At 39.5% G+C, this 13,086-nt stretch overlaps 1 protein-coding gene across 1 annotated transcript in view; it reads right to left on the bottom strand.

Moving 5' to 3' along the window:
- Positions 1-13,086, bottom strand: part of MYPN (myopalladin) — a 66,005-nt gene that overhangs the window by 30,435 nt on the left and 22,484 nt on the right. The window contains exons 5-8 of the mRNA XM_029284266.1: positions 9,306-9,468; positions 7,484-7,555; positions 6,340-6,481; positions 4,427-4,450 (exon numbers count right to left, since the gene is read on the bottom strand). Coding sequence (XP_029140099.1) covers positions 4,427-4,450; positions 6,340-6,481; positions 7,484-7,555; positions 9,306-9,468 — 401 coding nt within the window. The remainder of the gene's footprint in view (positions 1-4,426; positions 4,451-6,339; positions 6,482-7,483; positions 7,556-9,305; positions 9,469-13,086) is intronic.

Genomic DNA, 13,086 nt, shown 5'->3' with positions numbered 1-13,086 from the left:
CCGGGTGCTCCTCAGAGGGAGCCCCATGTAGAGAGCATTACAGTAGTCCAGGCGAGAGGTGACGAGAGCATGAGTGACTGTGCGCAAGGCGTCCCGGTCCAGAAAAGGTCGCAACTGGTGAATCAGGCGGACCTGATAAAACGCCCCCCTGGTCACGGCCGACAAATGGTCTTCCAATGTCAGCCGTGGATCCAGGAGGTAGTTCATGCCACAATTTCCAGACAATATATTGAGAACGATAGGAATTATATTCCCCTAGGTCTCACCTTTTACACAGAAGCTCAAGACAGTCTATCTAATGCTCCTCCTTATATTTTTTTCCCTCCATACCAATCCTATGGGGTAGGTTGGGTTGAGAGAGAGAACTTGGATGTCCCCACTTGGACTTAAGAGTAGGAACATCCAGGTTCTGGTGCATCCTCACCTATGGAAGTACACTGAGTAACTTTGAGTACACTTTCATCAAAACATTGCATGATTCTCTAAAATGCATAGAACCCAAAGCTGGTAATATTATTTAGCAACTGAGACAAGAAGACACTGTTTAGTGCAGCGCTTAAAGTGCTGGATTAGAAATCAGGAATGGTGTGTCCAAGTCCTGTCTTAGGCATGAAGTCAACTGGGTGACTTTGGAACCATCGCTCCGGCTCAATGCAACTTGCTTGTGATTATGGAGAAAACAGAAGGGAGATTTCTATCCTTCACTGGGATACAGTTTTGGGAAAGACTGATAGACTAGCAGAGTAGACATTCCCCCCCCCTTGCATAACTTCTCTAACTGATCTGAAGATAAACTAGGGTTTGAAGTTAAAAAACAACCTATGGGATTAAAGTCCTACACAACAATCCTAGCTTCTTTTTCTTAGTATGATAATATGAAAGTTATCAGCTCTGAGAAGTAAATATCTGGGTTTTTCTATTTATTTAATACAGGGGTCCTCAAACTTGGCCACTTTAAGACTCATGGACTTCAACATAGCTGGCTGAGGAATTCTGGGAGTTGAAGTCCACAAGTCTTAAAGTGGCCAAGTTTGAGGACCCCTGATTTATACAAATATAAGTTTAAATAAAGCAATATCTGGGTGAACCTTAAATATTAACAAAGATTAAGGATTTCTGGGTATTTTCTTATTATCATCAAGCAGTGATCACAAGTAGGAATATTTAAAATTATTGTAAGAGTCATTTCCCCAAGAGATTATGATTCTGGACATCACCCTATCAACAGGGGATATTCTCCATTAACAATTTTTTCCAGTTCATAGGAAAGCTGTGAGAAACAAAATAATTTTTTTCCTTATCTACTGTATGTTCTTCTCCTATGTTTATTGGGAGATATTGGCTCCAAACTGAATATAATTTAGTTACTGGAATTTTTGTAACCCCGTCCATTTGGCAGATTTGACTCAAGAGAACTTGGTGAGAATTTTGTAGAGAAAAGAACCACTCTGAGTTTTCGACAGTTGCCAAAGAAGATTACCACTACATGAGTGTCCCACTAAACAGAGGTGGCCATGGGGTGAGGCCAAAAAATTCAGATGGTGGCCCTGATGATGCACATAAAAATGGGAGGAGTTTTAATTGGACCATTGTGGCCACCATGGACTTTTTTGACCAATGGTGGAAAAAAGTAAGGTTCTTCAATGGTGAAAAAAGTAAGATTCTACATTTAGGCAAAAACCCCCAAATGTACAGGTATAGTATAGGGGGTACCTTGCTCAATAGTAGTAACTGTGAGAGGGACCTCGGAGTCCTAGTGGACAATCACTTAAATATGAGCCAGCAGTGTGCTGCAGCTGCCAAAAAGGCCAACACAATGCTGGGCTGCATTAACAGAGGGACAGAATCAAGATCACGTGAAGTATTAATACCACTTTACAATGCCTTGGTAAGGCCACACTTGGAATACTGCATCCAGTTTTGGTCACCACGATGTAAAAAAGATGTTGAGACTCTAGAAAGAGTACAGAGAAGAGCAACAAAGATGATTAGGGGACTGGAAGCTAAAGCATATAAGGAAAGGCTGCTGGAATTGGGTATTTCTAGTTTAATGAAGAGAAGGACGAGGGGGGACATGATAGCAGTGTTCCAATATCTCAGGGGCTGCCACAAAGAAGAGGGAGTCAAGCTATTTTCCAAGGCGCCTAAAGGCAGGACAAGAAACAACGGATGGAAACTAATCAAGGAGAGAAGCAACCTAGAACTAAGGAGAAATTTCCTGATAGAACAATTAACCAGTGGAACAACCTGCCTCCAGAAGTGGTGAATGCTCCAACACTGGAAGTTTTTAAGAAGAGACTGGACAGCCATTTGTCTGAAATGGTATAGGGTTTCCTGCCTGAGCAGGGGGTTGGACTAGATGACCTCCAAGATCCCTTCCAACTTTATTATTATTATTATACACCTTACTGACACCCCCCCACACACACATACGCTAAAGGGTCTTGAGTTCCACAGGAACCAAATCTGCTCAGCTGCTTAGAGAAAATGCAACCCATGCACTTTACAAGGAAAGAGAAATTGTAACCCTAAGGATGAGTCTCCTCAGCATTCCGGCAAGTGGATAGAATAGACCATCAGCTAGTGAGGAGCAGGCCACAAAAAACTCTCTCATGAAAGGTACAGACAAATGTGTTTTTGTTCCTCCAAGGCCATTTATAGGGCGCACACTTAGTGTGCCCTAATCCTGTGTGTTGCTTACTCCACGGTCCCTGGATGAGGGCCTTGTGCCCTTTCATCTAGCACTGACTCAGATCCACTGTTTTGGTCCTGAAGTCACTGAAAAAATAGTCGCAGTCAGGGTTCCCCCTTGGAGGGAGAATGCCTGATGTGGCCTTCTCCAGTTTCAGAGCTGGAATGCCTGAAGCGATTCTCTCATATTTCATGAGTGAGAGCAAGGTGGAGCGCTGAGGGTTAAGAGAAAAAAATTGGCACAGGTTGAGGCGTGACAAGACGCTTCCACTGGCTAGCTGGATAAATATAGTACAGTCCGATATCATCTGGTGTAGATTTGACTTCTAAGAAAGCAAGGGACATAATAAGGCATCTTTCATTCACATCAAGGGTGGAAAAGAGCAGAAGTCCCAGTTTTGAAATAAGGGCCATCTAGTAGAGAATGGAAGTCATAATTCCACCTCTTGAACATCTTCAGGGTCAATGTTAGTCGATCTTTCCAAGCTTTCAGTGCTAATGATATTCCTGCCTCATAGAGAATAGGCTCCTTTTAATTAAGTGGGCCTCATTAATAAATGGAAGCATAATTATATATTCTTGACCTAGAATTTATTTAGTGTGACCTGGAAATAAGTCCTGTTAAAATCAGTGGGATTTTTTCAGAGTAGGTACATAGATGATTCTGTTGTTATGGTATTTGTGGTATTCTTGCTTTTTTCACCAGGGGACGGGCGGGGAGAGGGCTCAATCTATTCTCCAAAGCACCTGAGGGCAGGACCAGAGTAACGGATGGAAACTTATTAAAGGGAGATCCAACCTAGAACTAAGGAGAAGTTTTCTGACAGTGAGAACAATTAACCTGAAGTTGTGGATGCTCCATCACTGGAGGTTTTTAAGAAGAGATTGGATGACCATTTTTCTGGAATGATATAGGGTCTCCTACTTGGGCAGGAGGTTTATTTATTTATTTATCAATTTTATTGGCCACCCATTTTACCCTATGGCAGGGGTAGGCAACCTTGGCTCTTTTATGACTCGTGGACTTCAACTCCCAGAATTCCTGAGCCAGCCATGCTGAGGGGAAAGGGAGAGGTTTCCAAGCTGAGCCATGCTGGCTCAGGAATTCTGGGAGTTGAAGTCCACGAGTCATAAAAGAGCCAAGGTTGCCTACCCCTGCCATAGGGTAACTCTGGATTGGACTAGAAGAGCTCCAGGTTCCCTCCCAACTCCCTTCCGACCCTGTTATTCTGTATTTTGTATTCAGATGAAGTTGAATGGAATACTTAACAACTCATAATGCTTATCTGTTGTAGTCAAGAACGTTAAGACAGAGAAAAGAAGAGTGGCATTGTTTCCTACATTTAATGGCAAACATGAGTAGCAGTCTTCTTCCAGATTTCAATATACTAATAAATAATTTAGCCTCATGTTATGGAAGATGCTCATGTCCAGGGATATCTGCAAGTACTGTCAAAGCAATCAAGGAGACCACTGCAACTGTGTGACTGAAGGCCTCTCCCTTTTTATATGGTTGGAGCAGAATCACACAACCTTTCCAATACAGCCTCCCTGAACAATATCATCTCTTTGCTTTATGTGTGTGGGACATATTGACGAGAATACCGCAGTGTGTGTGAAGCAGGAACTGCAATAATACATTTTTTAAAAAATGCTTGCTTGTTTTTAGTCACAGAAACACTTCTGTAAGAGTGAAGTAATTTAGTAAGCAGTGGACTGGGATAAATATACTTACCCGGCTCAGCCATGGAGCGAGGTTCTAATAAAAAAGAAAGAAAAACATTACTTAATTCCGTATTTATTTTAACACATATGTTCTTTCAAAGTTTTGCATGAAAAACAATATATATTTGGGGTAATTCGTATCACTTAAACTTCTTTAAATCCAGATAGATGGATCTTTAAACTACTGGAGTAATACAGTTAGTTTTGGTCCAGCTCTTAATCTCTGACTCATCTGGAGGAGGAGGGGGGAAGGGCAGGAGTCAAAAAGTCAGATCCAATCACAGTGGAAAAACTGGATCAGGTCCTATTGCTCCTGACTCTGCCCAGAGACCTCCTGCACAATCTAGACTCCAAGCCATCTACCCCATAAGAATGCTGTGGTCTTCAAAGAAGTCAGAGGAAAGAGCACAGACTTTGGTCAGAGAGTATCCGGCATGGATTAGTCCTACTCAGGGTTGAGTCCCCTGGTCTAGGAATCATGGCTGACTGATGCCAGTTGTGCACAAACACAGCCTGGGAATCTTCTGCATTTAAGGACCTTCCCCATTCCTGAGCTGAAGTGCTTTTTGCTGTTCCTTGAGAAAGGAGACAGTGATAGTTGCAGTGAATTTTCTGCCCCGTTGCACATTTTTATCCCGTCTTTATTGTCATCAGTGGCTTGCTGTTATTGCCTGACTTCCCTTAAATTGACGGCCAACATAGCCCAGATTTTATACCTCTTGAAGTCACCTTTGTATTGGATTGAGATACCAGTAAAGTTGAAGAGAACTTCAGCCTGTCTTCCTCATAGGTTGGGATAAAATGAAGGCAATATCAGAGGGATACAGCAGAAAAAAAGATATTGTCAAAGAATGAAAATTTGGAGTGACCAAAGGATGTGGTGAAAAGTTTAAGGTGGTAACCATAACAGTGTTATCTAAGCTCAATCTGTTTTTTATCTGTAATGAACATAAAACATCGGAAGAACTTTGATTCTACCATCAAGGCTGCCATCTTGTTTTTGTTTTTTTTTAACCCTTCCCTGTAGTTGCTACTAATATATTGTGGTTAGGAGCAAATGTGTCATCCTTAAACTTAAAAAAAAGCCTCCTTAGAAAATTCACCTCCTGCATGGTTTAAACTGTGCTCTTTAAATTTTGGTCATTAGTAATAACATTGGTTTGTATAAATTTGTAGTGGTTTAGGATTATGCCTTGTTGTATACTGTAAGGTAGTGCGATATCCTGCACAACAAGGCATTATATACTAAAATGCACTGTTGTTAATTGCTGATCATTAACTATGAACTCCTGTTTCACTATCTTTACATGATATGCCAGAATATACATATGGTAGTTATATCCACAATATTTTAATTTCATTTCTTTTCTCTATTGGTAAAACCCAAACCTGAACTTGCTTCAGGGTTTAGGGGCAGAGTTTAAATATTTTACCCTAGGTGGGCAAAAGGATAACAATCCAGAAAATTACCAGTACACCAAAACATTATTTGCTGTTCTGTACAAAATCTTGTCCATGAAAGTCTATGCTGGAGTGATTGTAGCTTTAGAGAAGTGAATTAAGTTTCAAAACTAAACTCTGTCAGTTGTATCGGTTTTTGCATACAAGGCAAGCAGTTCAGTTGTTCATATGGTGCAACCAGATATGAGGCTGCTTCAAATCATTCTTCTTTCTGCTTTATCACTTTGATCTGTAACATGGAGACAATATTGACACGAGTACGTCTGACATGCTTGCGAACAATAGCAGTCCCAATTACTACAACTATTTCTGTGGTGCACGAGAGATAACAGTAATTTTAAAATGCTGTTTTCACAGGATTTTTTTTTTTTTTTTACAAAGGTTTGCTTTTCAGAAAGCAGCAAAAAAACAACAACACAACTCTTTAGTGCTACAGCAGTCCATAAAAACTAAAAAGCATACTTTTCTGTAATATTCTAAAGTCTGGAGAATCTTCTATCAATGTCCCTTCTCTGTACCACTCCACTTTTGGAGAAGGAGCTCCTTTCACCCGACATTCAAACACGACCAGCTGACCCTCAGAGGCCGATATATTTTGCAGCATCTAAAACAAAAACAGACATTGTATTATTTTTAAGATTATTACATAGGTGCGAATAAAGCGAAGTCAGCTTTGAGCGAACTTGCTTCTGGTCCCTGAATGGATACATCTGTGTAGTTTTCTTTGTCATGATTTGCCATTGGTTTTGGCAGGAATGGTTGCTCAGTTTCCTGCTCTGATTTACAGCACAAGATTTCAAACATGGTCCCACCCAAGTACTGACCAGAGGAATCCCTGCTTATCTTTTTACGTAGGTTAACCAAGGTTGGCAGTGTGCTACTTACCTGTTAAAGCTGTCAATGGAAAGTTCTCTCTAAGATAATAGAATAGCAGTGTTAAGCTACAATATATGCTAGAAGCAACCTGGAATTAAGGAGAAACTTCCTGACAGTGAGGACAATTAACCAGTGGAACAGCTTACCCCCAGAAATCGTGGGCGCTCCATCACTGGAGATTTTTAAGAAGAGACTAGACATTCACCTGTCTGAGATGGTGTAGGTTCTCCTGCTTGAGCAGGGGGCTGGACTAGAAGACCTCCAAGGTCCCTTCCAGCTCTACTCTACTCTACTCTACTCTACTCTACTCTACTCTACTCTACTCTACTCTACTCTACTCTACTCTACTCTACTCTACTCTATTCTATTCTATTCTATTCTATTCTATTCTATTCTATTCTTCTATTATTTTTGCCTAATCTGGTGCTCTTCCAAATGAATTGGAATCTACTATCAATTTTATCTTAGCTGATGTCTCTATTAAAAGATTGGAGATTGTCATCTGGAGAACTTTCTTAATTTGTACAGCAGAAAAATCTAATATTTTCAGATAGGTGTTCTTAAAAATGTACTGATGTAAAGAAGCAATTTTAGGACACTCGTGCTGATGATACAATCCCTGAGCTTCTGAAAGGTATTTTAGGACTGGGCAATGATTGCCTGAGGATTTGATCATCACATCTACGGTACTTGTTAACCATTATGAGAAGAGCTCATTCAAGCAAATCACCTTGGTGAACACAGGAGCAGCTATTAGGGGTCTTCCGTCCAGTCCTTGTAAATAATTCGTAGGGCTCTGATTCTAATAGTGAAACAAAGAAACAAATGTTAAGTGTATTATATAGGAACAACATTTTTGCTTCTAGAAAAGCTGGTGAAAGAGAGAACTGTATGATTTTTTTTCTTCAAAACTGTATAGACTTTGCAGGAGAATATCTGTAAGCAGGAGATTGAAATCTAGCTGATTTGGAACCTAACGTGGCAATTTTCACAGCAATTTTCATTGTTGGATTAGAAGGGAACTTATTTGTTTGTTTGCTTATTTATTTATTACCTGCTTTTATTATTTTTACGAATAACTCAAGGCAGTGAACAGATCCAACACACCTTCCTCTTCCTATTTCCCCCACAACAACAACCCTATGAGGTAGGCTGGGCTAAGAGAGGCCCAAAGTCACCTAGCTAGCTTTCATGGCTAAGGTGGGACTTGAACTCACAGCCTCCTGCTTTCTAGCCTGGTGCCTTAGCCACTGACTAGACCAGGGGTAGGCAACCTTGGCTCTTTTATGACTCGTGGACTTCAACTCCCAGAATTCCTGAGCCAGCTGGCTCAGGAATTCTGGGAGTTGAAGTCCACGAGTCATAAAAGAGCCAAGGTTGCCTACCCCTGGATTAGACCAAACTGTCTCTCCTTAGATAAACGTTTTTCAACATCTGGCTCAAATCCTTGGCCACACATTGCCCCACAATTTAACATGGGACCTGAAGTGTGAACTATTTATTATTCACAAAAATAATTGTTTTATATTGTTATTTCTATCTCATTTTTTCGTTATTAAAAACAATAACAATCTGGAACACCGCTTCCTAAAACAGTTTTAAAATACTGTTACTGCTATTATTATTATTTCTTAAAAGAAGTTTTAAAATGTAAACAATTTCAAAATTCCAGAATATGGACAGTGACCAGACAACTTGTCAAAGCAGCACCAATGCATGAAAAGACTACTTGTCATCCCTGCACGCTGCTCAATGTTTGTGACTCAGGTTATTTAAAATATACTAAAATAAGCGAGGACATCCACAGAATAAAGAAACATTAAAACACAAAGCAATAACAGAATTCATAGTAGCTTTTAATTAAAAAAAAAGTTCATTCTCCAAGATTCTCCTCTGGATGTCAGAAGGATGTCATAAAATGTGCTGGACCATATGGCAAAGACACAGTTGGAGAAGAGATGCAGTAGAATGCTACTTCATAACTGGAGCAGTTAAGGGTGACGTAAAGCTGTGTCAGCTGTGTGTTCCTAGTCTTTAGTAAGATAAAAATGCAGAGGGTCTGGAATTGCTTCTCTAACCCTTCTGAATAAAGTAGAATTGTATATCTAATAACCAGCTTTCCTTTCATAATAAATTGTATTCTTATCCCCCCTTAAATAATTTTTTTTGATCCAGGTACCTTATTTTGATTTACGGTCTCCCATTTTCCATACCAGGATGAAAATAAAATTGTGTTACTGCTTCGACTGAAAACCAAAGATTAAGGAAAAAAATGCAAATTAACCCTAGTCTATAGAACAGCTGCTTCTATAACACGGTGTCTTCTATGTATGTTAGCCTACAATTGGCTTCCTTAGTGGGATACTCTCCAAGTACCATCCCAGAATTTGTGGTCAAAACCATCAATGGAATGTGCTGGTTTGGAATTCTGAATCTTGTAATCCATTCTCAAATGACTGGATGTCATTCAGAAGGTAGCACCTTGGATGACGGCATCACAGCTACACAAAGCTAGCAGCATTTTTGTCCCCCTGATCAGGTATTTTTCTTACCTGGTACACAGGAACTGAGACAGCATATTTCGGGAAAGGTTGTGGTTGAATGGCTTCTTGATGGGTTACAGAAGGAGTAACGGGAAGAGGAGCAGGAGGAAGAGGAGCAGGAGCAGGAGCAGGAGGAGGTGCAGTGGGTGAGGTCTTAGTCTGGTTTTGGTACCTGGGAAAAAGTCGGAAAAAGCTAATTGACAAAAAAAAGAAAACAACATGAGTTTGTGAAGGCTGAAGCTTCCTTTATCCATTGCTTCTGAGTGATTTAAAAACTACCTTGATGGATTGGGAAGTTCTGTCATACAACTGGAAGTTTTTAAGAAGAGACTGGACAGCCATTTGTCTGAAATGGTATAGGGTTTCTTGCCTGAGCAGGGGGTTGGACTAGATGACCTCCAAGGTCCCTTCCAACTTTATTATTATTATTATTATTATTATTATTATTATTATTATTATTATTATTATTATTATTATTATTATTATTATTATTATTATTATTATGGATCATCGCACAATCAGCCAGATGTTCAGACTGGATTTGGCATTTTGTCTACCTATTGAATCCTTCCCAAGGACCTGGGATAGGCAGATGTGTATGTTTGATGGTATTACAGATATCGTNNNNTGTCTTTCTTATCGACAATTGTTAAGTCCGGGGTGTTATGTTGCAGGTGCTTGTCTGTTTGAATTCTGAAGTCCCAGAGCAGTTTAACTTTATCATTTTCTATGACTTTCTCTATTTTATGATCCCACCAGTTCTTGCTTACAGGCAAATGATATTTCTTGCAGATCTTCCAATGCACCATTGTTGCTACTTTGTCATGTCTGTGCGATCTTCTTGCAGCAGTTTACCAGGTGATCCACTGTTTCTTCAGCTTCTTTGCATAGGCGGCACTTACTGTCTGTTGCTGTCTTCTCAATTTTTTTTTTATTATTATTATTATTATTATTATTATTATTATTATTATTATTATTATTATTATTATTATTATTATTATTATTATTATTATTGACTTTAAAGCTTCTCAAAGCACCCTTGCCCCAAAGTGTGTCTCCTTCCTTTTGTCTTTGCCAAGCATTCTAAGGAAGTTCTGTGGTTTAATTCCTTGCTCTGTGGGGGAAACAGGAAAGGTGAACAATTTTTTCCTCTAGTTGAGAGGTGAAAGATGGGATATTCCATCTAATCCTGAGGAAGTTTTAAAAATAAGAATGCCCTTGAACTGGATTCAGCTCCAGGTGATGGCATCCAGGTCTCCTCAGAAGCATTATGGCAATGGTTTGCCGTTGCTTTTTCCTCAGATTTTTCCCCCCAATTTCCCAGTCCAGCCCTTCAGCCCTGGGATTTTGAGGAATTCCCCTCAATGTACTAATCTAAACAACAGACTGTCAATAACGTTAGAAGGACCAGATATTTTGAGCGTTGCTTCAAATGCTCAGAAATCAGTAGCAGATTTCTTCAAGTGCTAGGCACCCCAGTAGTCCACAAACTAATAAAATTCCTCCATATTTTCCATTATTGTTAATCTGCATGTGGTTCTTTGCAACGATCAAAATATATGTGAGTGTATAGATGGCTATGTTCAGGCACTGAGAATTAAAAAGGAGACCCATTAAAAGTAGGAGCTCATATTTGAGGATTGGGATGAGAATGAACCTTCACTGGCTACGTCATTCTTACAGTCTGGAAATAGGAATATCACATAGCAGTGACTGAACAGACAGCTGCAGAGATCAGATTTTCTCATTTGCCAGGGCATAACTTGTCACATTTTTGGCAAACATAATACTCATTTTCGTTATATGAAGAATATTGAAGTTTATCTAGTGACGGGTGGATCTTTAGCAGCAAGAAAGGGAAACTCTAGTTAATTGAGACCTAATCCCTTATAATCCTATCTTTTGAGAACAAAAGTTCTCAAAAGTAGTCTATTGATATTTCCTTTACTGGAAAACAAGAGAACTCAGTTTCTTCTCCTGACTTCAGTGAAGTTTGGGAAAGAGACATTTCTACTTTTGAAGGCTTGTATTTTATGGATTTTCTGGAATAAAAAAAAACCTATTTCAAATGTCGAACAGAAGGGCCAGGAAAACCTTCATAAACCTGAAAATAATAATGTAATGATTCCTTATATTTTCAAACTACTGCAATTGGAGAAGACATGTTTATAGTCTACACAAGACAAATATCAATTGAATATCAATTGAATATCAATAATAATAATAATAATAATAATAATAATAATAATAATAATAATAATAATAATAATAATAATAATAATATAAAGTTGGAAGGGTCCTTGGAGGTCATCAAGTCCAACCCCCAGCTCAGGCAGGTAACCCTATACCATTTCAGACAAATGGCTGTCCAGTTTCTTCTTAAAAATTTCCAGTGTTGGAGCATTCACCGCTACTGGAGGCAGGTTGTTCCACTGGCTAATTGTTCTAACTGTCAGGAAGTTTCTCCTTAGTTCTAGGTTGTTTCTCTCCTTGATTAGTTTCCATCCGTTGCTTCTTGTCCTGCCTTCAGGCGCTTTGGAAAATAGTTTGCAGTTTGTATAGATAACAAAATAACAGAGCTGGAAGGGACCTTGGAGGTCTTCTAGTCCAACCCCCTGCTCAAGCAAGAAACCCTATACCATTTCAGACAAATGGTTGTCCAATCTCTTCTTAAAAACCTCCAGTATTGGAGCAACTTCTGGAGGCAAGCCATTCCACTGATTAATTGTTCTAACTGTCAGGAAGTTTCTCCTTAGTTCTAGGTTGCTTCTCTCCTTGATTAGTTTCCATCCCTTGCTTCTTGTCCTGCCTTCAGGCGCTTTGGAGAATAGCTTGACTCCCTCTTCTTTGTGGCAGCCCCTGAGATATTGGAACACTGCTATTATGTCCCCCCTCGTCCTTCTCTTCGTTAGACTAGACATACCCAATTCCAGCAACCGTTCCTTATATGCTTTAGCCTCCAGTCCCCTAATCATCTTTGTTGCTCTTCTCTGCACTCTTTCTAGAGTCTCAACATCTTTTTCATATCGTGGCGATCAAAACTGGATGCAGTATTCCAAATGTGCTCTTACCAAGGCATTAAAAGATGGTATTAACACTTCATGTGATCTTGATTTTGTCTCTCTATTAATGCAGCCTAGGATTGCGGATGCATTTGGTTTTTTCTTGCCTAAATATAAAACCTTGCTTTTCTCTACAGTGAATTTCATTTTGTTAGATAGGTCCCAGTGTTAAGTCTGTCAAGATCCTTCTGTATCTTGAGCCTATTTTCTGGTGCATCTGCAAATATGATGAGTTCCCCTTCTATCCCCTTCTCTAAGTCATTGATGAAGATATAAGAGTATTGGGTCTAAGACAGAGCCTTGGGGTACAGATAATTTTCTGTTAGTCATCATCATCATCATCACTATCATCATCAGCAGCAGCAGCAGCATCTATTAAACTTGTATGTCATCTACCTCTGAACAACTCTATTGCCTTGGTTTTCCAAGTTATTTTCCAAAGGAAGATGAGGGAGATGGGAATTATTACTATGCAGGCTTTGGTTTTGTTGTTTCACAAGTGATGGCATCTAGCCAACCTTGTCTGGATTTGGAAGCTAAGTAGTAGGAAAGTTAAAAAGACATCTCAGAAGAAGACAATGGCTAACCCCTTTGTTATTGTTTTCTGCAGTACCTACATGAACACATTTATTAAGTCACCACAGAGATGTCCCAAAAACCTGCTGCATCATTTTCCAAATAAAATTGATCCACTAGTTGCTTTTTGGCTGATTAATAACACATACCGA

Source organism: Protobothrops mucrosquamatus, unplaced genomic scaffold (genome assembly GCF_001527695.2).
Source record: "Protobothrops mucrosquamatus isolate PMUCROS unplaced genomic scaffold, P.Mucros_1.0 scaffold479, whole genome shotgun sequence".
NCBI classification, from domain to species: domain Eukaryota; kingdom Metazoa; phylum Chordata; class Lepidosauria; order Squamata; family Viperidae; genus Protobothrops; species Protobothrops mucrosquamatus.
This window is presented reverse-complemented; position numbering and strand designations above follow the sequence as displayed.